At 42.8% G+C, this 26,519-nt stretch overlaps 1 protein-coding gene across 1 annotated transcript in view; it reads right to left on the reverse strand.

Moving 5' to 3' along the window:
* The window catches only part of Bub1b (BUB1 mitotic checkpoint serine/threonine kinase B), a 42,359-nt gene extending 17,458 nt beyond the window's left edge, over positions 1–24,901 (reverse strand). Inside the window, exons 1-14 of the mRNA XM_051183706.1 lie at positions 24,800–24,901; positions 22,569–22,715; positions 17,514–17,573; positions 16,503–16,647; positions 13,947–14,143; positions 12,673–12,839; positions 10,973–11,187; positions 10,380–10,474; positions 8,417–8,646; positions 5,492–5,604; positions 4,937–5,052; positions 3,938–3,987; positions 852–909; positions 104–209 (exon numbers count right to left, since the gene is read on the reverse strand). Coding sequence (XP_051039663.1) covers positions 104–209; positions 852–909; positions 3,938–3,987; positions 4,937–5,052; positions 5,492–5,604; positions 8,417–8,646; positions 10,380–10,474; positions 10,973–11,187; positions 12,673–12,839; positions 13,947–14,143; positions 16,503–16,647; positions 17,514–17,573; positions 22,569–22,715; positions 24,800–24,834 — 1,734 coding nt within the window. The 5' untranslated portion in view covers positions 24,835–24,901. The remainder of the gene's footprint in view (positions 1–103; positions 210–851; positions 910–3,937; positions 3,988–4,936; positions 5,053–5,491; positions 5,605–8,416; positions 8,647–10,379; positions 10,475–10,972; positions 11,188–12,672; positions 12,840–13,946; positions 14,144–16,502; positions 16,648–17,513; positions 17,574–22,568; positions 22,716–24,799) is intronic.
* Between the last annotated feature and the right edge of the window lie 1,618 nt (positions 24,902–26,519).

Consider the following 26,519-nt stretch of genomic DNA (forward strand, 5'->3'; position numbering starts at 1 on the left):
GGCAGGAGGTGCCTTTCCCTGCTGAGTCATCTAAGCAGGCAAATGCTAAACTTCTGAGAGACTTTCGTGCACTAATTCACTAAGCCCACTTATGTTAACTTACACAAACATCAGGAGACATGTCCTCATTTGAGGCAATGATTTCTGTAGTTTTGAGAACTGCAAGGGGTCTTCGCTGGGCTCTGAGACCCTGTGGAGAATCTGCAGGACTGGGAAAAGGCATATTCCAGTTAGCACTCTCTGTTACCATCTGCAGAAATAACAGCAACCCTAACTCATGCCTTTTTGGTTGTTTGTTGAGATAGAGCTGTATTAGGTAGCCCAGTTTGGCCTTGAACTCACGATCTCCCTATCTCTACCATTCTTCCCAGTCCTGTGTACACCACAGCATCCAGTTACCCTCACTCACAGACTCAAATCCTAGGGACAATATGGCTCAGTAGGTAACAATTTATAGTTCAAGCCTGCTAATGAGTTCCATCCCAGAGACCCAATGTAATAAAGAGATAACCAATTTATAAAAGTTTTCATATGAGAAAATTTACAAAATTTTTCAAAGAATTTAAGATAAGGGTCTGGAGAAATGACTTAGTAGTTAAGAGTACTGACTGTTCTTGCAGAGGGCCTGGGTTCAGTCACTAATATCCACATGGCAGCTCACAACTGCTTGATCCAATACCCTTTACTGGCCACCTTGGGCACACAGCTTGTGTAGAGATATACATGCAGGCAAAACAACCATACAAATAAAAAATACTTTAATTTTTAGTAATCTAAAATTTTAAATTAAAAAAATGTACATATATAGTAAAATCTACTCCTAAAAAATCCAAAAAACAGTAAAACCACACCTTTTGTCCTTTTCGTCTGAAAGAAACTCATCAAAAATTGAGAAAGGCATGCTGGGACCTATAGAAAGAGAAAGGGGTTCAGGGGTGTTTGATTCTTCAAGAAAACCATAGGAAGTAATTAATGCTGTGTTGTTTGAGAGAGAAGGCACAATTGAAAAAAAGACATTGATAATTATGTACATGTGTGTGCATCTTGTGTGTGGTACAGTTCATGCAATTCAGTGAGCTCAGATGTCTGAGGAGGATGGAAAGGAGCATCCTGTCCCCTGAAAACGCATGACACGTGCTGGGAATCAAACCTGGGTCCTCTGCAAGCTGCACTCCAAACCACTAAGGCATCTTTCCACCCTGATTTGTTTTTATAAGGAAAAAGACTCATAAAAGTGAGATCATTTCCTAATTATTTAAACATGCATGATCTTACTTCATCTGTGTCCCCCAGATCCAACCCAACACGGCCCTGAAGCAGAACCAGAACACTTGAACTACAAATATTTCAGTGTCTTTGTAAGCCTTTCAGAAGGTTCTTTTTGTTATTATTATTTAAGATATAATATCTATGTAACTAATAATTTCAGTGATTATTTACAATGTCTTAAATGTATTTGAACTGGAAATGCATAATGAGATCCATAAATTGTCAATGATCCAAATGCCTCTAAAGCTATTCCTCTGGAGCTACCGAGATGGCTCAGATAAAAGGCTCTTGCCCACCACAAAAGCTCACTACCTAAGTTTGATCCCTGAACTGAGCTGGCAGAGGGAATCTACTCCTGCACGTTGTCCTGACCTCTGCCTATGTGCCAGGACACGAATGCACACACACATACACAGATAAAATAAACAAACAAAACCTTAAATCTTTTATTTATTCATTTATTTCTGGTCACTTCATACTAGATTTTGCCAGTTATTTTCCCTCTGTTGTTCAAGATACATCTCTCTGCTTTATGTTCCCTATTATCTTGGCTACAATCAGAACAAAACTACTTCTAAGTAGATATTTATGCTTTTAGCACATAGAACATTTTAGGATGCTTTAAGTCTGTCTGTCTGTCTGTTTGTTTAATACATATTTTTGTGTGTCTATGCGTGGCCAAGCATGTGGCAGTCAGTTCATTCCTCCCACCATGTGGGTCACCAGGCTGGGTGGCAAGGGCCTTTAACTGGCTCTGAGGTCTCATTTTACTTATATTTTTCATACCTTACATTTTTTTCTCTGATAGCTTTTATACAAAAATAATCATTGATGCAAAAAGAAACCAAGAGGGAAAATGTGCAATCTTTTTCAACTCAACAGATGGGAAGCTGAATATTTTTAACATATTATATTCTTATCAGAAAAGAAACCGATCTGGAGCTGGGGAGATGGCTCAGTGGTTAAAAGCACTGGCTGTTCTTCCAAAGAAGCCTGGTTAAGCTGGGTTCAATTCCCAGCACCCACATGGTAACTCACAACTCTCTGAAGTTTCAGTTCAGACATTCTCATACATGCAGGCAAAAGACCAATACACAGTAAAAAATTAATGGGTTTAAAAAAAAAAAAAAAAAAAAAAGCCAGGTGGTGGCAGCACACATCTTTATTTCAGCTCTCAGGAGATAGAGGCAGACAAATCTCTGTGAGTTTGAGGCCAGCCTAGTCTACAGAGCTAATTCCAGGACAGGCTCCAAAGCTACACCGAGAAACCCTGTCTCAAAAAACCAAAAAATAAAACAAACAAAAAAATCTGAATGTTCAAGACCTCCCCCTTTCCAAGAGCTACTTTCATTACAGGGCTGGCTGCTGGTACTCTTGTTAATGCTTGTCTAAGTGCAGAGTAATAAAGTGGAAGATTTGAAAAATAATTGTTTATTTAGCATATATATCTGGGCAATCACATGTCTTGACGACTGGGATGAAGGTGTTGGGATAATCTTTCTATACACTGTGAAGATAAGTCTGTTTAGCCTCACCTGCCTAAGGCACCTTCTTATTTAATAAAGAGCTGAATGGCCAATAGCTAGGCAGGACTTCCAGACAGAGATAGGAACTCTGGAAAAGAATCTGAGGCAGAACTTAGAACCCTCATCTAGTAGCTGATGGAAACAGAAGCAGACACCCACAGCTAAACATTGAACGGAACTCCTGGAATCCAGATGCAGAGAGGGAGGAGTGATAAGAAAATGGGGGTAAGACCAAGCTACAGAAACCCACAGAGACAGCTGACTTAAACAAGGGAGAGCTAATGGACCCCCAGACTGATAGCTGGGAAACTAGCATTGGACCGACTCAGACCCCTGAACATGGGTCTCAGTTAGAAGGCCTGAGCAGTCTAAGGGACCTCTGACAATAGAACCAGGATGTATCCCTGGTGCACGAAAGGACTTTGGGAGCACATTCCTCATGGAGGGATACTCCCTTAGCCTAGAGGCAGGAGGGAGGCCTAGTCCCTACTCCAAATGACTTGACAGATTTTGTTGATCCCTCTTGGAAGGCATCACTCTCCCTGTGGAGTGGGAGGTAGGATGGGATAGGATGTGGGTAGAGGGGCTTGGGAGGGAGGGAGAGGGAACTAGGATCGATATGTAAGAAAAAAAAGAAGAATCTGAGGCAGGAGATTCACCAGCCAGATGCAAGAAAGTCAGACATATGGTACAGAAGAAAAGTAATGAGCCCCATGGCAGAACATAGCTTAATATAAACAGGTTGATTTAAGTTTTAAGAGCTAGTTTGGGGAAAGCCTAAGCTAAGGTCAAGCTTTCAAGATTAAGAAGAAAGTCTCTGTGTCATTATTTGGGAGCTGGCAGTCCAAAGGCCTGTTACATGCAGGCCAGTAGGTTCTGAGGGTCAAACTCAGGTTGTTGAACAGCAAGCACCTTTACCTGTCATTCTGCTGTCCCTAAACTAAGTATTTCAAAGTAGTGAGAAATCTTATGACAATATTCTCTCAAATCACATACAATGAGTTCCATTATATAAAGGCAAAACAAAACTCTATGTCCCCTGTCCTCTTTTGTTCATTTTTACTGTAACGAAGAAAAGCATTTACTGTTACATAGTACATTTGTTGTTAGGGCTCCTCCCAATGCTGTCAAATACAACTTACCTTTAGAGTCAGGCTGTTCTTGCAAAATGTTTTTAGTTGGTAAAGTTTCCCTGTGAAGAAATTTGTTTTAAAAAATATAAGTGTGCTCAATACCCACAGGATGAGCCTTCTGTTCTAGAAGCTAGACCAAACACTGTCCAGGGCAGCCTTAACTAACTACAGTGAGTGGTGATCCTGACCTGACACCCAAGAGATGGGATTATAAGCATCTGCCATATACTCAGTCAGAATGTTTTTAAAGTTTGGGGATTCTCCATTAAACATGATCTTCATTCTAAGAGAAACAAATTATTCTACCACTACTAATCCAAGCATTGAAAATGCTCTAAATAAATTTGATTAACACCAGAACCGTTAAAGCAGATTACAAAATGGTAAGCCACCAATTTTATAAGACAAAAATAACAGTACCAAAGAAGACACCTATTGGTGTGAATAGCAGTAGTTATCTTGTGTGGTAATTTCTTGAGCTTTGATTTTAGTTAGTATATGCTCATTGTACACAGCACTGGGTTACATAAGGACATTCCATACACGTATGTAATGAAATTTAAGTACATTTCTGAGATAAGGTCTTACCGTGTAGGCTAGACTGGCTTTGATAATTTACTGCCTTAACCACCTGAGTACTACCATTTATATTTTGTGTGTGAGGGGGGGTTGGGGGGGAACAGGCAACGGACGACAACAGGGTTTTATGTATCCCAGGCCAGTCTCAAAAGCTACTAGCCTTGAATTCCTGTCCCCCTTGACATCATCTCCTAAGTGTTAGGGTTACAGGATGTGTCACTGTACATGTACAAGGCTCTAGAAGCATTTATTTTTATTTTCACCAAGGAAAAAGACATATCATATATTCCCTTATTAGTGAAACCTTATATTAAAATTTGTAAAACTCGTGACTTAGTACTGTCAAAAAATTAAGGAGACTTCAAGTCACCAGAGCTAAAAGTTTGTTCTGACCTGTGAATACCACACCTTCCACCAAAGTGGTCTTACCTGGGATTTGAGCTTAGTGGGCAGACAGAACGGGACAGAGATGTTCCCAGCATTTCCTGAGACTCTGAAGCAATCTGCAGTCTGGCTGTTTCCTCTGTAGGCCCCTTCTCTTCTTGCTGCTTATGTTAACATAAAGAAAACCAATGTCCCCCATACAAAAATACAATGTCAGTACCACAAAAGGTCTCTCCAATAATCTAGGTTCCTAGTCAAATTGGTACTGTTGTACTCAACTGAGCAGTGGCAACTATATATCAAATTTTAAAAATTAACTCCATTTTAACGGACCATAACTAAAATAGAAAGTCAATATCAGAATTAATAAAAATATAATCTAGAAGTCAGTGAATTATATTACTTATCTCACATGTCATAAATCCCATTTGAAATCACTTGTTAAATTACTTTCCTGCTAGTCGCAACTAAAAAACTATCAAAAAAGGTCTTTTTTAGATTGGGCATGTAGATCAAAGCTAGAACTCTTGCCAGGCATGCCTGAGTTTGCTGTATTTAAAAAAAAAAAAAAAAAAGGAAAAGAAAAGAAAAATGTTTTACCTGGTCGCCAGTTCTTTCTTGCTGGACAGTCTGGATTTCCTTCAGCTTTCTCTCCATCTCCTCAATCTGCTTCTGCATTTCTTCCCTCTTCTTTGCACTGGTCAGCAATTCAGCTGCAAACAATGAAGTAAGTTGAGGCATTCGCCCCTCACAACAGTTCCTCCTGGAAAGATTGCCTGTGGTTCATAGCCTCATGTTAACACTGATGAAAATGGGAAAGGGAGAATGAGGCCTCAGTTTGCCGTCTGTGTCTCTATTCTTTTGTGTATGTGATCAGGAAAAAAGCAATACCTATCATGCACAAGTAGTGAAAACAGGTTCCAATGGTACCAACTCCTTGGCCATACGATGCTAACATCCAAATATGGCAGAAATGCACAAAGAAATAAGAAAATCATTTAGAATTCTAAGCAAGCTTGGGCTACAAAGCAAGACTTTCTCAAAAGCACCCAAAGTATCCATACATAAAGCAGGACAGGGCACATAGCTTAGTTGGAAGAGTGCTTGCCTATCATGAAACCCCAGGACTGCAGTACTTAAGAGGCAGAGACAGAAGCTCCAAAAGTCAGTGTCGTCCTCAAATATAGTGAGTTCAAGGCCAGCCTGAGTTACACAAGACACTACACTATTTCTCAAACAAATAAGCAAGCAAACACCAAGAAACCTCCAAAGTAGGGGGCATGCACGCAGGACTGAGGCTCTAGCCACTGACAGAGCACACTCGGCTTATAGTGAAGCTCAATACTCAGTACTGTGTACAGTGGATGAAGGTATGAAGGTCATGGCTATTAAAGACCAGTGACCAGTAATCATTTTGATAAAGTGTTGTGATAAAGCTAAAACCTGGATGATGAAGACCAGTCAAGCAAAGATCTGGGGAAAGCTCATTAATACAGGAAGACCACTGTACTGAAGAATGCAAAGGACAGCCAGCTTGCTGGTAGCACCGAAGATGACCATGACCAGAGCTGTTGACAAGAATAAAGGGAATGCCTAAGAGTACACTGGGCAAAGAAGACTGACTATACTTTGAAGGGTGTCAGTGTTAGAGTGCTGGCCTTTGCAAGCACAAAGACTGGAGTTTAGATTCCTACTACCCAAATAAATGCTGGGTGAGTATGCTGGCCCACTTGTAATTCCAATACGTGGAATGTGGGGAGAAGGGAGTTCCCAGAGCAGACCAGTGTATGGGTGAGCGCTGGCTTCCATCAAGACCCACCTCAATGAAGAGGTGGAAAGTGATCGAGAAAAAAGCGCAGTGTCAACCTCGGGTCTGCACACCAATGTACAAATGTGAGCACACACACATACGTAAAGGTGTGCAGGGAGTGACACTACTTCAGAAGGGTTAGGAAATGTGGCCTTGTTGGATGGAGTAGATGTGACCCTGTGGGGGAAATATGTCATTGAGGGTAAGGCTTGGGGGTTTCAAAAGCTTAAGCCAGGCCCAGTGTCTCGTCATACTGCCTGTGGGTGAGGATGTAGAATTCTCACTACTTCTATAGCACCAAGTCTGCCTGTGTGCAGTGATGCTTCCCCCCATGATGACCATGGACTAACCCTCTGAAACGGTCAGCCAGTCCCAACTAAAATGCATGTGAGACAAGACTGAATTTATCCACACAAATCCCACAAAACCTCAGCACCGGGATTTCTTTGACTGAGAATAAAATGCATTCCATCACTTTTGTATAGGAGGTATGAACTAGAAATTTCCCTTTTTAATTAAGTACCTCATTTAATCTTTGTTGACAGGCTCTTTGGGGGTTTTGGTGGTGTCTTCTGTGCCATGGACTGACTGACTCCAGGTCTTCACATGCAAGACAAGTACTCTTAGCATCGAGCTTTACCTTCCAGCTCAGTTCCTATTTGAAAACCTCTGTATTGTTATTTTGTGTGAATGATGTGTGCAATGTGCCTGCCACAGGAGACAACTCTATGGAGTCAATTCCCTCCTTCCACATTTTATACAGGTCCTAGGGGTCAAACCCAGGTCATCAGGCTTGTGCAGCAAGTTCCTTTACCCAGTAACATGTACCGACTTTGCCTGTCTACTTGTATACCTGGTGCCACAGAGGCCAGGAGAGGGCATCAGATCCCCAGATAATAGTTAAGATGGCAGTGAGTTCTGATGTACATGCTAGGTAGATAGAGAACCTGGGTCCTCTGTAAGAACAGCTAAAGCCCTTAACTGCTGAGCCATCCCCCCATCCCCCATCCCTTCAGTTCCTGATTTCAGAAGGTCACACTCAGTCTGGTGTAGTGGCACATAACTTTCATCTCACCACCTGAGAGGCTGAAGCCAACCTAGTCTACACAGTGAGATGGGACCCCATCTCAAAAACAACAACAAAAAACAAAAGGCCTCACTCAGCGGGCCCCTTGCTTTTGCAATCATGGCTCCTTCCCACATTGGACACAGAGCCCATTTTTCAATATGCCATTTGAAATTTATTTTATCCCTAAAGTCTAATTAATGCCCTGAAGTCTCCAATATTCATTTTCCTATTTTTTTATCAGTCCCTTTTGTCCCTCTTAACCCAGAACAGACAGTTCCAGAACAGGAACTGCTTCTTATTCCCCTCAGTTTCCAAATCTTCCCTTACGTTCAGAATGATAATATAAATAACTGTTCTAAGTGCCTGAGATATGACTGAATATGCTATTATAAATAAACGGCCAGAGAAATTGAGGCCTCATACTTCAGGCAACATCAAGGGAGGTACTTAAGGGGAGTGCACCTGCATGCATGCTAGGGTCCCGGCTGCTTCTTCTATTGTAAATAGGTGCCCCTGCAGTGGCAATAAGAGCTCAGCATACATACAGTATATACATGTACACACAGAGAAAAACTGTCCAGCATAGAAACACCACACAAAGGTACAAATAGCGGAGGCAATCTCTCTTAGAACAGAAAAGACACACCTTCCCTTTGCTCTTTCAGCTTCTTCCGGAACACTTCAGCTCGGATCTCCTCGAAGGAGAACTCCCCGACTCCAGCATAAATCTTCTCCTTACAGTACATCATCCTCTCCTTCCTCTCCTCGGACCCTTGCTGATGACTCTGCACCCTCTGCAGGGGGTCTCCTTCTTCCTTTCCTGGCTTTCTGGTGCTGAGAACGTGGTTGATACTAGGTTCAATTTTACAGGGTGTCCTAAGAAAGCCAAACAATTACCATTCACTCCAAAGTCAAAATGAGTTATTTCTTAGAAGTTTTGCTTGAATAGACAGACAATGCCAACCTTGTGTCTACATGTGATTTATTTCTAAAACAAACAAAAAAGTTAAGATTTTAAGATGGGGCTAAAAATAACCCACAAGAATAGCCAGTAGCTATGTTGCAGAGCCCAGTGGCATATCAGTGCCTTCAGTATCAAGGCAGACTCTGGTCCCAGCACGAGGGCGGGAGGGGTGAGTTCTCAGAACTACCTCTGCTTTGAAGAAAATTAGTAGCAACTCAGGCCGTCAAATTCAAAAGACCATATGCCAAAACTTAAGCCAAAATAAACCTTTTCTTTTTACACACTGGTTGTCTCTGGTGCAAAGAATGATCCTCTTAATTTATGAAGAACAACTATAATTCGTTAAGAAAAACTACCTGAGAGCGCGTGAGGGAGCTGGAGTATAATCCCAGCAATTGAGTTGTCCCCTGACATCCACATGTGCCCTACAGCTCTCTCTCTCTCTCGCTCTCTCTCTCTCTCTCTCTCTCTCTCTCTCTCTCTCTCTCTCAAACACACACACACACACAGAGTCAAATATAAATTTTTAAAAAGGAGCCAGAGTAGTGACATATGCCTAGAATCTTAGCGTTAAGGAGGCAGAGGCAGGAGGATCTCTGTGAGTTCAAGACTAGTCTGGTCTACAGAAAGAGTTCCATGGTACATAGTGAGAACTGTCTTAAAAAAAAAATTAAATTAAATTAAATTTGATTTAAAAAAAAAAAAAAAACAGACTTGGTATAAAGCTCAACAATTCTATAAAGGTTCCAATGGCTTCCCTTGTTTTATGTTTGGTTCAGAAAGATTTTTTATTTTATTTTTTTTTGCTCAGAACCACACTGGTTTTGCCTTCCTATGGTACCTATCATATAGTGTGAGTGATAAATTAGCCATAAGATTCAGGCATGGTATTGTGGGCCGTTAACCTCAGCATTCAGAAAGTAGACATGGGTGGCTCTCTGAGTTCAAGGCTAGCATGGTCTACACAGAGACTGTCTTTCAGAAAAAAGTAAATAAATACACATATTAGCTATGAGGAAACTCTTACACTGAAGCACAGAATTGAACCTGGTATTAGAACTCACAATCTTTAAAGGCTGGACTAAAGTTTAAGCTGGTTATCTATCATTTGCCTTAATTTTTCTTATAACAAAAATATTAGGGGGCTAGAGTTGTTTCAGCAGTTAAGAGCACTTGTTGCAGAGGACCCAGGTTTGATTCCCAGCACCCACATGGTAGTTCACAACTGCCTGTAACTGCAGTCCCAGAGAATGCAATGCCCTCTTCTGACCTCTGTGGACTCCAGGCATGCATGTGCAACACATACATACGTGCAGGCAAGACACTCATACACACTAAAGAACATTTAAATCTAAGAAACATAAAATGTTTTAAAGTGGTAAGGGTTAGGAAGGAGAAAAGAGACCCCTTTCTAATTATACTCAATAATTAAGCAGCATGTCACACTTGAATAGCAGTGGCGTCTGCTGCATCAATGTAACCATAAACCCACTTATTAAGTTCATTGCAGTTGTTCGGCTCTAGCATGGACAGTGAATACAACAGAGACACAGAGCTCATCTGTTGTCCCTCCCACCAGAAGATGCCACTGGGACCTGTGCCAGCCTTAGTAATTCCCACTGCGAATGATCTGTAAGACACTCACATGACTGACTGTTGAGCGCTCTCTTCCACATAGGGCGTAAAGCTGGGAAGCGAAGCGGGCACAGCTGTTACAGGGACGGAATTACCGCCATGAGACTAAAAATGAAGAAAGAGTTAAAAAGATTATTTTACATTCTGTCATAATTTATGCAGACAATCCCTAAATAGTGAAGGAGTTGCAGGGCGTTGGTGGTGCAAACCTTTAGTCCCAGCACTCGGGAAGCAGAGGCAGGTGGATCTCTGTGAGTTCAAGGCCAGCATGATCTACAGAGCGAGTTCCAGGACAGGCTCCAAAAGCAATACAGAGAAACCCTGTCTTGAAAAACCAAAATAAATAAATAAAATAAAATAGTGAAGGAGTTAAGAGATATTAAAATAGAGCCAGGCAGGATGGTGTGTGACTAAAATCCAAGTACATGGAAAGCTGAGGCACGAGCTTGGGAAGTTCAAGTCCAGCCTGGGCTTCACAGCAAGTTCAAGCCTAAGCTAAATAGAGCCCGTCCCAAACAAACAAACAAACAAAGCAAACAACAAGAAGCCAAGACAGACCAAAATGAAATCTTCATTAGATTGGCAAATACTATGAGACCTTACCCTATATTCCAAGGGTCTGTCTGTGTTCCACGGGCCTGGTTGTAGCTCATTCTCTTTGTCCCTAGGGACAGGGGGTGCCATCCATGGCTGGACCACAGGCTTAGGTAACTCTGCCCTAGAAGTGCTATCAGCATTTTCATCAAAAACAGTGATCCTACGGTTACTGTGTGTCTGCTGAGGAGCTGCATTCTGGAATCCTCTGCTCTGACCCGAAGCTAGGAGACATATATGAGCATGTCATTATGAACTTACATGGATATAAGATATACATGGTCTGCTCCAATTAAGGAGGATATTCCCTCTACCACAGAGTCAAAATGAGATTGAAGAGATTTTTTTTCTTTTAAAACCTTAAGTTGGGGTAAAGAGATGGCTCAGCAGTTAAGAGCACACACAGTGTTCTTACAGAAAACCTGAGCTAAATTCCTAGCACCCAGATGGGGTGGCTCATAATAACTGCAACTCTAGAAACCCTCCCCTGGCTGGGCGCTGGTGGCGCATGTCTTTAATCCCAGAGAATCCCTGTCTTGAAAAATAAAACAAACGAACAAACAAACAAAAAAGAATCCTTCCCTGGCCTCCACTGGTACCTGCAGTCACTTGCACATGCTTGCAATAGACCCACATACTAATAACTAAAAATAAAATAAATCTTTATAAAAGGCAGTAGTACATTCTCAATGATCCAACTAGTAACATTTTTATGTATTTTACTTTCTCTTTCCTTTCCCCTTTGTCCTAACACTTCCAGTCTTATTTTTACTATTTTTAGTTATGTGTAGGGGGTGTATGTGGGTATCCACATGCAAGTGCAGGTGTTTACGGAGGCCAAAGGCACCGGGTCCCCTGTAGCCTGACTTCCACATGGCTGTGATCTGCCTGATGTGGGTGCTGCCCACAGAACTCAGGTCCTCAGGAAGATCAGTGAGTGCACTTAACCCCTGAGCCTTTTCTCCAGCCCCCACTTCCGTTTTTTGTCTTTATTTTTGAGACAGGGTATTGCTATAAGCCCTGGCTGGGTTGGAATTCACTATATAGATGAAGCTGGTCTCAAACTCAGATCTGCTTGCCTGTCTCCCAAGCACTGTATTAAGGAGCCCATCACTGCGCATGACTCACGTCCATCCAGTCTTCTGTTCATAACGTAAGAAGAAGTCCTATAACTTCTTTCAGTCATTGTTACAACACTGCCTAATACTTCAGTTTTGTTTAGCTGGTTTTTGTTTTGTTTTGCTTTAATACAGGGTTTCTCTGTGTAGCTCTGGCAGCTGTCCTGAAACTCCCTCTGTAGATCAGGCTGGCCTCGAACTCAGAGATCCACCTGCTTCTGCCTCCCAAGTGCTGGAACTAAAGGCAATGCACTACCAGTAAGATATTCTTAACTACATTAACGGTATTCTCTAAGGCTTTAATGCATTTAAGCTTTATTTTGAGAATACCTACTATATTGCTACATATCTTCTTTCAAAAACAACACTTGGAAAATGACATATCTCAAATATCAGGTTTACTCACAGTCACAACACAAAACTGCCACCTTTGGCTTACCTGCATCCTGTGACATTAGCTGGTTTTTCTTTTGCTACCTAGTATTCAGAAAACTAGGGCAGCGCCCACATGTATACTTATGTGTTGCCTTCTTACATAATCTGCCCACCACAAGAGACTACGGTCGATCCAAAATAATAAAACAAGCTCACCCTTCAGGGCACCTCCGACGCGGTTGATGGGTGCTTTGGCCATCTTTTTCCCTCTGCTCTTCAGTTCAGCTAGTGTGCTTCTCTGTGGTACAGAAGACCCCAAGACCTCCTCCTCCTCATTCTCAAGTGCCAAGAGAGCTTGTCGAGATGCTCGAGCCTGGAATTGTCTGAAGCATGACAAAGAACAATCGGCTTTAACTGAAGTGACCATGACCAGTTCTCACACAACAAAACCCAGACTAGACAACACAGCACACAAGTATCCTCAGGAAACACGTTCTCTAGGAATAAGGGGAGCAACTCTAGACACAAGGACATCCGGGCCAGGGTGACTCAGTGTCTGTTGAAAAATATGTAAATACCCTCATCAGGTTGACCCGAGCATCAGCTAAGACTAGAAAATTGGTAGAATTCATAGTTTCTCAGCAACTTGTATTAGAAAATTAAAAATGAAAATTGCAGAATTGTATAGAGTGAATAAATACCCAAATGCCCTTCACCTACCCCTAGTACCCTGACACATCCACCCCATGCAGTTTTTTTCTTACACATATGAAATGAGTTTACATTCAGCACAGCATCTGACTTTAGTACGGCTGGCAGAAACCTTGAAAACAAAACTTCTCTGTGGTTCCTGCTACAATTTTAAAGTACACTGGAAGAACAAAAAAGTAAATAGATTGTAGATGCTCGCTAGGACACAGCAAAGCGTCGCAGTCTCTCTCCCCTCCTTCACTTCAATTTAAAACTAAACACATAAAAAGAGAAACCCATGCCTCCAGAGGGTTAACAAAGGCAAAGAACTGTGGGAGTGTGGAGCAGACATCCTGTGCTGGCTGTTTTCTGTTCTGTTTCTTCTGTTTCTCTTATGCTGTGAACTCCTATGATGGCGATTTGGGAAACCTACAACTCTTTGAGAAACCCTTATCTTCTTGTCTAAAGGAACGGGAACAGGGGATTCTGAGGGCCAAAAACTACTAGAAGAATCCTAGAGAGGAGTACTGAAGACTGGGAACTCGTAATGCCCCTAAACTCACTCCTGAGCTATGCACACAGAAAATGCTATGAGAACTGAACTATGACCCAATCCACTGCTCAAGTCTCACACTAGCCCAGCAGGACACGTAGGAGACAGACTAAAACAGCACCACAAAGGACTCCAGGCTGAACTGACCCGGGAACAACCATGGCCATTAGGAGGAAGAATTTGTGATTTCTGGAACTGAGTTGCCTAAGACAACGATAAGGTTAGACAGGCTCCAGGGAAGCCCCACCTGTGCTGGGACTGCAGTCTTTCCAGGGGCTCTGCCTTGCGTTCAATCCCTTCCTGGAACACTGCGTCTGCTCTCTTGAAGTTTTCTCTAGCTTCGTATTCTTCAGCCCATGAAATGTAGAACTGGGCAAGGGAAACGCCAATCCCCTGGCTGTGTAAATAGCTGTACAAATCCAAAGGCTCATTGCACAGATGCCCCTGTAACATAGTAAGAGTGGAAACAGTCAGCCAACTTCCTTTGCTTGTCAAAGCCTACTGTGCACCAACAACCACGAGGGGAACTATACGCAACTCCTGCACTGAGGAATATGTGCCTGGCCTTATAATTTAATTATATTTTTTATACATAATTATCCTGGTATTAAAATATACTGGATGGAATAAAAACCCAAGACAGGGAGGGAGTAGAGTAAGATTAATTTGCAAGAAAAAGGGAAGGGAAGGGAAGGGGAGGGGAGGGGAGGGGAGGGGGAGGGGAGGGGAGGGGAGGGGAGGGGAGGGGAGGGGAGGGGAGGGGAGGGGAGGGGAGGGAAGGCTTCACACAGGTAACATGTAACTGACTGGAAAGGGAGCTGGACTTTCAACAGATATAGGATGGAAGAGTACAATATTCCCTTTACGTCTGGCATAAGTGAAGAAAAGACAGACTACCAGGGCAAGGTAAGATGGGGAGTCTGGAGTAAAGGCCATGACAGGTCTTAAAAAGTAAATTCAATTGATTCTGCTTCTCCCTGACAGTAAATATATTCTGTGCCGAGAGTTAAAAGCAAAGGCAAGATTTGGTGAAGGCTGTATTTAAGGAACTATGTAATCAGGTATAGTGAAGAAAATTTTAACAGCAAAAGAGGAAAAATAGAAATTTCATACTATAAATGTTTTAACATATTTCTACATTTCCTGGCCATAAGAAAAATTGATTTTACTGTATTCTTTATATATATACATATAAGCATAATATTTATTTATTTATTTGGTGTGGGGGGGAAGGTCTCATTCATAGCCCAAGCTGGCCTGGAACTCACCATTTGGACCAGGATATCTTGCTTCTGCTCTTAAGTGCTAGCATTACAGACAGAGCTACCACATCTGGCCTCAAATTTTTGTCGAGCAATAACTCAATGTCATTTAACACATAAAGTCAATAGTTAGAATAGGTAGTTAATTCACATTCAGAATAAAGTTTGTATTATTGTGACTGATATTACGGCGACACCAATAAACTACTAGAAAAGAATGCAAATCAGAGTTAAGCCTGAACTACCAGAGCTGTGAGTCAGTCTTGTTAAAGCGCGCAGTGCATGAAAGTAGGAGGAACAGGAGGACAGGAAGTACAACCCACAGGGAGGGCACAAGGGCTAGAGGACCTAAAGGGGTTCTGCCAGTTAAGACGGGGAGGCCTGGCCTTTCCATTGCCACATAAAGCAGCCCAAGGTTGCAGGCCCCAGAAAGGGGACACGACCTAGGGTGAGTCAGGACCCTTCAATGGGGAAAATACCCAAAGAGCACTGACATCTGGGAACCAGGAAGCAGCCCTTCAGGCAGTTGGAAGCCAGGCTCTCTGTGCTGACAGTTAAAAGTATATGGGTGGAGAGGTATCTCCAAGGACTACACAAGCCTGACAGCCCCACAGCCATTACAACACACAGCACTTCACTTCCCCTGCTTCCGTGACTGCTCAGTGAATGCTAGCGCTTGAGAGAAGCAACATAATCCCTAGGACTCAAGTCTAAATAGTGAGTTCAAGGCCAGCCTGGGCTATGAGTGAGACCATGCCTCCACCTGTATCTGTGTGTCTGGCTGGCTCTCCCTCTTCCTGTGTGTTATATGTGTTCTGATGTACCAGTGCGTATAGGTGCACATGGGGGCCAGAAACAGGTGTCTTCCACTACAAAAGCACTCCACCAATAAGAGAATCCCCATTCCTCTCTTCCTTACTTCCCTGGGTTGGCCTTAAGTACATTGTATCATCCAGGCAGGCCTTTGCTCTGTGATCCTCCTGCTTCATCCTCTGAAGGAGTTCGTTACAGGCCTCTACTAACAGGTCTGGATTTAAGGTATTCACTGAACACAGAAGTCAGGGCTGCAGAGTGAGCTCAGTGGTTAAGAGAATTTGTTCTTGCAGAGGACGCAGGTTCAGTTCCCAGTACCAACAGGGGAGCTCACAAACATCTGTAACTCTAGTTCCAAAGGGATCCAGTGCTCCCCAAGAACACACGTACATACATGGAAGAAAATACTCATTCACATAAAATAAAAATGAACAAAATCTTGTAAACAATAAACATAGAAGCTACTAAAGAATGATAGTACATTTAGATGTTCTACCAATCTTAACATCTGTTTTGTTTTTTCAAGGCTTTTGGTTAGTTTTATAAAACAGGATCTGACTATGTAGCCCAGAATGACATCAAACTTGTGACCCTCCAGCCTCAGCCTCTCAAGTGAAGAGATTATATGCACAGTGGTACATTTAATGGTTCAAATGTTTCCAAATGTTCACTCTTAATACCTCTACAGGAAAAAGCCAATTTGCTATTTGAATTCAGATGCCACTTACCAATTTGAGCCAGAGACTGAGGAAGCGGGGATCACTATAATAGCGCTTCTCTCCCTGTAGGGCTTCTACAGCGCGCTCTAGTAACGTTGCCATGTTACTTTCCTTCCCCCCTTGAGGATAGTTCTGCTCTGTCCAGTTAATATACCTGAACAGGAAAAGGAAAAGAATACATTTTAAAATGATATATACTTTTGCTCTAGCTCTAAGTTTCATTCTGAATGGGTATTTTGCTTTTGTTTTGAGATAGAGTCTTATTATATAGCCCTGGCTGGCCTGTATTCAGCTATGTAGACCAGGCTGCACTCAACTCACAGAAATCAGCCTGCCTCTGCCTCCTGAATGCTGGGATTAAAGGCACATGCAACCACACCCGACCCATTCTGGATTTGCTTATTTTATTATTTGTGTATATGGGTTTTGTCTGCCTGTGTCTATGTGCCACATGTGTGCAGTGCCATCAGAGGCCAGAAGAGGGCATCAGACCCCCCCCTTGGGATTAGAGTTACACAGAAGTGTGAGCTGGGAACCCAACCCAATTCTCTACAAGTGCAGCCAGGGCTCTTAACAGATGAGCCATTGTTCTAGCCCTCTATTCTAGAGTTTTCAACAGAAAATATTTAATATATTCAAAGTATGTTTCTTTAGCAGTCCTCAGTGACATATCCTAAGCCTCCATCTCTCAAACTCTCTTGAAGTACTTGCAACAGATGTTCTGGGAAAAGGATTGAAAGATGCACCTCAAAGCTATGTCATACATACAAACACCTCAGGGCAACTGGAGTTTAACTCAGTAGAACAGCCCTTCCTTGGCATGTGTAAATTCCTGTGCTCTATCTACAGCCCTGCAAGACAAACACCTCAGAAAACCACTGTGGCTGTTCTGGAAGTCTGTCTCGCCAAGACACAACACTTTCTGCTCTTTTCACCACTCCACACCTTCAACTTGAGAAACAAGGCCCAGAAGATTCATCTGTGAACATGTCTATTGTTCCCTCCATATACAGTACTCACCTGTCCCAAACATCCAGGGGGTCATTTCCAGAGTAAAATCGAATTTCAGATTCAAAAGCCCTGGGATTGAAACAGACCACATTAGCACATACAGCTCTGACGGTAGCCGGGACAGGCCTCACTCACTTCTAGTCACTCCTTGAGTGCTTCAAATTGAGTTTGAGAATTTGTTAAATAAAAAAGGAACAGATTGGGGGTTTAGCTCAGTGGTACAGTGCTCAAGACCCTAGATTCCTTTGCCAGATCAAAAAACAAAAAGAACAAAAAACCCAAAAGAAGACAAAAATCACACCAATTATGCAATATTGTTTAGATTAGAGAGCTGGCTCAGCAGTTGAATGCTGTCTCAGTTACTTTTCTGTTGTGATAAGACACCATGACCAAATGAACTAATAGAAGAAAGAGTTTATTGGTAGCTAACAGTTTCAGGTGATTAGAGTCCATGGCCATCATGGCAGGGAGCGTGGCAGCAGGCAGGCATAACCTAGCGCATGACCAAGAGCTTATGATGTTGACCCACAAGTACCAGGAGAGCTAACTGGGCCTGGCGTGAGCTTTAGAAACCTCAAAGCACACACCCACTGATACTGTTCCTCCAACAAGAACGCGCCTCCTAATCCTTCCCAAATGGTTTTAGCAATTGGAGACCAAGTGTGTACCTCTTGCTCTTACAGACTACCCAAGTTTCCAAGCACCCACATCAGGTGGCTCTCAACAATTACAGCTTTATTTTATGTATCTAAGTGTTTGCCTGAATGTATGTGTGCTACATGTGCACAGTGCCCAAGGAGGCTGGAAGGGAATATGAGAGGAGCACAGATGGCTTACAGCCATGAGTGCTGGGAGACAAAGCTGAATCCTCTACAAGAATAGGGAGTGCTCTTAACCACTGAGCTATCTCTCCAGTCCCACCCTTCCAAAAATAGAATCTTTCAGAGCACACAAATAGGGTGTATCACAATCACCTTGAACTCCAGGTTACAGGGATCTGATGCCTCTGGCCTTAGCAGGCACCTGTACCCACATATACACATAACTCAATTAAAACTAATTTAAAACTTAAACACACAAAAAAAGAATAGAAAAAAAGAATAGAATAATTCTAAGCCAGGTGTGGTGTTGTAGGCCTCCTCTAATCCCAGCACTCAGTTTGAGGCTAGCTTGATTTACATAGTGAGTTCCAGGCCAGCCAGGGGTGCTCCATGAGAGCTTATTAAAAGTAAAACAAAACCCAACTCTAGCAGTCGTTAGTTTAGACAACGACAGTTACTTCTCTGTTTTCAGTTTCTTCACATGTAAAATGAATACTACCTATTAGGTTTGTTTATATTTTTTAAAGTTATTTTTAGTTGTGTTTGTGTATGTGTGGATATATGCATATAAGTATAGGTGCCCAAGAGGGACTATGTATCAGTCTTGGTTAGTGATGCTTGTTTTTGTGGTGGGACAATGAAGGTAGATTCCTAACTGATCAAAGTGCTAAGAACCAGTCACCATCGAGTGCTCAGCCTAATTAGGGAAATATATGCATCACCCTCTCCCAGGCTCAGGGACAACACAGATGAGGGGGTGGCAAGATTCTAAGAGATGGCGGATGGAGGGAAGCATCATAAAACAGTGTCCTGGACATGACCATGCACAGCAGCTGTGGTTGCTTGCACAAGACACACACAAGAGCGAGCCCACTGGCTGGAGAAAAGCTCAGTGGACAAGCACACTCACCGCTGAGCCTGAGGACATGAGCTGGGTTCCTAGAACCCACATGGTAGAAAAAGAGAACAGATTCCTACATGTTGACATCTGACCTCCACACATTCAAGAAATAAATAAATCATAAAAAACAAAACAAAGTAAAACCAAGATGAGGCCCAGTGACATAAAATAGCCAAAGTGTCATATGTCTATGATAACACAATACAGGCTGAGGCCAAAATCCTACAAGTTCAGGGTCAGTCTGGGCTACCAGAGTAAGTTCAAGAACGGCTTAGGATATTTGGGGAAGTTCTGCCTAAAAACAAGAAATAAACAAACAAAACAGTTTCTGATACAAAATAATTATACTCCTCATAAAAAAGCCAAAGTGGGGGGAAAAACAACAATACAAAACAGGTGTGGTACTTGCCAAGGACAGACAGTAAAGGTGTTTTATTGTTGCAAGAGATTTGTTCACTGTCCCCAAAAGCCGTCAATAAACTGAACCTTGACTCAGAGGACAGAGTTCATGCTCAGCTGAACAAAACCAACCAGAGGCTTTCTGGTAGACTCAGACGGGGAGAGACACAGGGAGGAAGGAAGCGGGGTTTAGAAGTTTCATCAGCCTTTCTTGATCTTGGAAAAGCACAGACGGTCAGCTGGACTCTTCTCTGTCACTTTTTGGATCTACTAGGTTCACACCCTACTAGCTGACTCCCAAGTTTTTATTAATAATAGAATAATTGGGATAATTGTTACATTTTGTTGTTTCAAAGGACCAGGCTGGGCGCCAGTAAAGGTTTTAAGAGGTGAAAATCAGGGTAGGAACTAGGAAACAACCACAATACATCAAAGAAAGATTTCCAGTAGATCACCTGCCTTTGTGGTCCTGGGTTTAAGAGACTCTATGATCCAACAATTCCATCCAAAGGGGAGGGGTGAGGAATATGTCTGAAAAAAGCCTTGTCAAATACCCAGGCCAGCTTGATTTACAAAGCACTGAAGAACGAACCAAAATGTCCAACAACTGGTGAACATCAAACAGAGCTGTAAAAAGGGATAGCCTACTGATATATGCAACATGAAAAGTACTCAAAATTACACTAAATGAAAGATCCATGTGATTCTATGTTGTGGGATATTACTTGAAGATGTGTTACATTGTTTATGCTGTGGAATATTTGTTTTAATGATGCAAAGATGTGCTGCATTCTTTTATGTCCCATTTGTTTAACTCTGTGAAGCTGTGTTAATTTATCTGCCTAAAACACCTGATTGTCTAATAAATAGCTGACTGGCCAATAGTCAAGCAGGCCAGAGACGGAGGCGGGGCTGCAGGCAGAGAGAATAAACAGGAGGAGAAATTGAGATGAAAAGATCAAGGAGCAGAGAAAAGGAGGAGAGGAGGGCATCAGGGTCCAGGCACTGAGCCACCCAGCAAGCCATGGAATGCGCAAGAAGTAAAGGTATATAGAATAGAGAAAGATAAAAGCCCAGAGGCAAAAGGTAAATGGGATAATTAAGAAGAGCTAGCTAGAAACAAGCCAAGCTAAGGCCAGGCATTCACATGAAAGAATAAATCTTCATGTGTGGGGCTGAGTGGTGGGCCCCCAAAGAGTAAAGAGCCAAAAGAGTTAAAAAACAAAACAAAACAAAGACCTATCGATTTTATTTATATAAAATTTTATTTATATAAAATATGTATATACAATAAGCTGGGCGTGCCGACACACCTGCAAGCCCATCACCTGGGAGACTGCAGGAGGTGACCACAAGTTAAGGCCAGCCCAGGCTACAGAGCGAGGCCCTGCCACAAACAAACAAAACTCCAGAGTAGGCAAAGTGGCTTATCTTGACAGAAAACTAATCCAGTTAAACTTGTCACTGTTGAAAATACCCTAGGTAGGCAGGCGGTGGTGGCCCAAGCCTTTAATTCCAGCACTCAGGAGGCAAAGGCAAGAGGATCTGTGAATTTGAGGCCAGCCTGGTCTACAGAGTGAGTGCCTAGGACAGCTAGGGGTACACAGAAATAGCCTGTCACAAATAAATAAATACTTGTGTAATAATCTTTTTGTGAAGATGTGTCTTTGCCAAGGTTCCTCCTTATTGGTTTAATAAAAAGCTAAACTGCCACTAGCTAGGCAGGAGGGATAGGCAGACGGGACAATCAGACACAGGACACTGGGAAGAGGAAAGGAGGAGTCACCAGGAGCAAGACATGCTGAAGGACAGGTAAAGCCAGGAGTCAGGAGTCACAAGGCAATATGTAGTAGAGTAATAGAGATGAGTTAAAGTGGTAAGAGCTAGTTAGTAAAGACTAACCTACAGCTGAGATTTTTGTAATTAATAAGTCTCTGTGTCATTAGTGAGGACCAGGGGGTCCTGATGAAAAGATTCAACCACAATAATTAATAAATAAAACAAACTCAAAAGGAAGAGAAAAAGAAAATACCCTAGGTTAAAGTACAATAAATAATACATTTATCCTGCTAGATACCACAACTTGCATATGGCTCAGCCTCAGACATGGGTCACTTTACAACCACCAGGCATCTATCTCAAAGCAGTCCTACTGCATATTCCTCATCCTTGAAAAGATCAAAATTCAAAGTATGGCTTCTATCAAATGAGTATCATTAGCTGAATTTTCTCAAGCTTGGGACTGTCTGCAGTTACAGCGAATAGACATTGAAAAGGCAAGAGTTGTCAATGTAGCTATGAAAGTACAGCTGAGTGCAGAGACTGGGATGAAACACATCAGGGCCAACACCAGTCAGACAAGTAGAGAACTATGTACAGGATCAATGCAGGCGCCAGGAACAATCATTAGGAAGAAATAAAATACCACTGGGCACATGCTGTAATCTCAGCCCTTGTGAGTTCAAAGCCTGTCTCAACCTACACAGTGAGTTCTAGGCCAGCCAGGGCTACAAAGTAACCCTGTCTCAAAACAAAACAAGTCTAAAATAAGAACAGAATACTATGCCTCCACAGCAAAATCACCGCTTTCAAAGATCTAAGGAATGGAGTATGACTACACATTCCATTTTATCCTGAAATAAACAAGGTCTCATCCAATTAAAAAGCTTACAATCACCAGGCGTTGGTGGCACACGCCTTTAATCCCAGCATTTGGGATTCAGAAGGGGCTGATATCTGTGAATTTGAAGGCAGACTGGTCTACAAAGTGAGTTCCAAGACAGCCAGTGCTATAAAGAAACCATGTCTCAAAAACCTAAATAAATAAATAAATAAATCTTTTAAAAAGTTTGCAATCAGAGAATTCCTTGGGGCTTTCTACAGTTTCACACCCATGCTCTCTACCACAGCAACAAGTTGGACCCTGATAGTTATACCACATACCTTTTCTGCTGCTGAAGAGTAGTGTTACAGGCTGATTCCTGTTGTGCCAAAGCCCCTTGAAGCGTGGACATGATCCGCCCATGACGTAAGGGTTGTACGTTTTCTTTACTCAGCTCCCACTCATCTCCCTCCAGGGACATGGCTTCACTGCAAACAAGAAACGGAAGTGACCTGACACCAACGGTGTTATAGTACTAGGCTGTCACCACCTTCCAACAGGTGCGTTTCTGTGACCTTCGGGTTGGATGCAGAGGGCTGGAACACTGGTAGCATTATTATTCTCTTGAGCTTCTGAGCTTACTACTTAGTTTCCAAGTTTGTGCCTAACAGAAGAGAGAACTTGGCAAGGGCATTGTTGACAATATTATGTGAATAAAGTTAAAGCCAGAAAAAATAATTTTTTAAAAGCATCATAAATTTAGCAAAGTAGAATTTTTTTAAGCTGGCAGTTTTATATCTAACAGGCACAATATGGTGTAATCTGAAATTAGTGTTAGTCAGACTAATATGCCATGTATTAACTTTCAATTTAAAACAAAATAACCTGGGCAGTGGTGGTGAATGCCTTTAATCCCAGCACTCAGGAGGCAGAGGCAGGCAGATCTCTGCGAGTTCCAGGTCAGCTTGGTCTACAAAGCGAGAGTTTCAGGACAGCCAGGGTTACCTCTCTCAAAAAACCAAAGATAAATAAATAAATAGAACAGAGAAATAGAAACCAGGCACGATGGCCCAAGCCTTTAGTTCCAGCACTTAGGAGATTGAGGCCAGCTAGTGCTGTGTAGTGTGTTGTGAAACCCTGTCTTTAAAAAAAAAAAAAAAAAAAAAAAAAAAAAAAAAAATCCAGAACCCACTTCTCAATGTCAGCACTGTCTTCAGTCTTGCTCAACTACCCCTTTCTCTGGCCTAGGTTAGTGCAACGAAGTCTTCACTGGTCTGTGGGTCTCCATCAAGACTACACACCGATAAATCCCTCTTAAATGGAGGTCAGATCATTGCTGTGCCAATACCTCCTTGTGATTTTCCATCACCATCAAATGGAAAGCCCAGTCATTACTGTGCTTGCATACTCACCTTGACATTTTGGTCGTCAGCCTAACCTTTCATGGCTGAACCATTTCTGCAGCCCACACTCACCTTAACTCCTATTGTCTATGTCTAGGTTCATGGAGCTCCAGTGACAACCAGCATGCCAGTAGCAGCTTCCCCTGCTACATTTCTATAACATGTACATAATTAGCTCTTTGAAAAAAAAAAAAAAAATGGTGTGTGTGTGTGTGAGCGCAGGCATGGCAGACAGCAAATGGAGGTCAGAGCACAACTTTTCGAAGTCGTTCTCTCCTTTCACCATGTGGATGTGGAGGTCCTAGGGACCAAACTGAGGTCCTCAGTCTTGGTAGTAATCAACTCCATCTGCAGAGCCATGTCCATGACTAGTTCTAGTTTTGATCCAAATACCATCTCATCTGTTCAAATCTTTTTTTCCCTATCAGTGCTAGGGAACAAACCCAGGACCTTAGAGCCAAACTTTTCAGAAACTGCAAAATTCCTGTCACCTCTTGCACACCTTTTAATACAGGGCTGGCTGGAGGGATAGCTCAGCCGTTAAAGGCTAGGCTCACAACCATATATATCTTTTAATACTGATTGCTATCTACTTTTCTCATTTTAAATGTATCTTATTCATTGTTTCCCCCATCTCCATTCCTCCCCAGAACTTCACAAGGGCTGGATGTTGTGTCTTTTACTGTCAACCTTCAGTGTTCATGTGGTGGTCAATACTTTATGTTACATGAATGAAAAACTTATGACCCGGCAATGACTCAGCTATCATGGATTCCATAATTAAAATGCATATTAAGTTCTAACCTAGAAAACCTACTCTGTATTTTTATATACGAGGGAAAACAGCAAATGTTCTGCTTTTTAGGTCCCTGTGCGACTGGCATAATGAAACACCTATTAATTGAAAGCAGTTACTTTACAGCAGCGTTAGGATCTACATGACTCCCATATAAGGTACGTTCAAGGTCAAACAAAACAGCTGAAAGGAGTTGCAGACTCAGATCTCAAGGCAAATTCCAAGCTCTCCCACTTTTGCCCCGCGGCTGGATGTAGGGCTCCATGCCATCAGGTAGGTGCCTCGGGAGGGCCTGCTCTTTCCCGACTTCTGCGATCCTCCCGTCGCCCACCAAGCAAGCACCCAGCTGCAGCAGCTTGACTCCGGTCCTCACCTCGCTGCAAGCCCTTCCTTCCGCGCCGCCGCCATCCTGCATTCCCGGTTCTTGCTCACGCCCGTCCGCAAAACTTTCTCCCCTAGGTGCCGACTATCTGGCCTTCCTTCCTCAACCTTCAGCTGGCCCTGGAGTTGCAGAGACTTCTCTCCGTGCTCCTAGACAAAAGCGTGCATCCAACTCGGTAGCAAAGCAGCCACCTCACGCCCCATCACGCCTAAACCGCCAAATTTCAAATTTAACGTTCCCTCGCCGCAGACGTTGCCACGCCCCCGCCGCCTCTACCAAAGCATTCTGGGGACTGTAGTTTATCCCGGGTTAAAGCTCGTGCTGCACTGTGCACATGGGAGTTGTAGTTCCGGGATCGAGGTGCTGCTGCAGGCTCTGGCACTAAAATTGTCTGTGGGTTCGCTCTGAGTTTCTGATTCAAGGCAAGTATTCGAATCCAGCAAGAGACACCATAAGAACAAGGGTTTCTTTGATGCTTTGAGTGTTATGTCTTTGAGTACATGTGTCTGGCCTGACTCTTCTGGGTTGCTCAGACCAAGTAATTGTGCTCCCCTAGGTCTTGCTGTCTGCCTTAGGTCTCACATCTGTCCAAGGGTCCTTAGGCCACTCTCACCCAGATGTTTCCCGTCAAACCCTGGAATTTTAAAAATTTAGGTTCTAGTTCTCATTTTCTCTTTCAGCAGAACTCGTTTAGCACTCACATCCTTTCCCCCAGCAAGCCCTTTCACCTGCACAACTTCTCAACTTCAACCAACTTCCTTTAAGGTATCCTGGAAGTGCCCCATTTGTTCTTTCAAACAGCCTAGCCAGATGTCCTGTAAACTACCGTATAACACACAATACAACAAGGGTAAGCTTCTTGCTTGTTTCCCTGAGGCTAAAGATCAGGCTTGACACAAGTCTGTATCTGAGCTACTCAAGAGACTGAATGAGATACAAGGGTCAGGAGTTCAAGACCATTCCAGGAAGACCTTATTTCAAAATAAAAAGTTGTTTTTTTGTTTTTTGTCTCTTTGTTTTGTTTTTTGTTTGGTTTCTTTTAAGGGTGGTGAGGTTAGAGTGGCTTGATGGAAAGCCCACGTCTAGGCCCTGAGTCTAATCCCTGTGAGCGTGCACACACACACACACACACACACACACACACACACACACACACACAGGAGGAGGAGAAAGGGAGGGAGAGAGAGAATAAGAATAACAGTGAAAATTTCTTGGAACATGGAAGTCTGGGCATGTTGCTCAATAGTTGGATAGGACCTGTGGGGGTCTGAATGACAATGACCCCACAGGCTCATATGCTTGAACACTTGGTCCCCAGTTTCTGGAACTGTGTGGGAAGGATTAGGAGGTGTGGCCTTTTTGGAGGAGCTGGATTGCTAGGGGGAGGCTTTGAGGTTTCCAAAGCCCATTTTACACCTTTTTAGTGAAAATTGGATAAGACAAAGTCTCAGCTGGAGAGCCCCAAAGTGCTGAGCAATGCCTGGGACAGAGAAGATGAGCTCGGTGAACTAGGCAGATGTTTTGCCATCTAAGAACTTTAGTAGGGGGTGGGGGACTGGAGAGATGGCTCAGTGGTTAAGAATACTAGCTGGTCTTCCAGAGGTCCTGAGTTCAATTCCCAGCAACCACATGGGAACTGAAATGAGATCTCTGGTGCTCTTTTCTGGTGCTCTCTCCTGGCCTTGAAGGGTTACATGCAGACAGAACACTA

Source organism: Phodopus roborovskii, unplaced genomic scaffold (genome assembly GCF_943737965.1).
Source record: "Phodopus roborovskii unplaced genomic scaffold, PHOROB, whole genome shotgun sequence".
Lineage (NCBI taxonomy): Eukaryota > Metazoa > Chordata > Mammalia > Rodentia > Cricetidae > Phodopus > Phodopus roborovskii.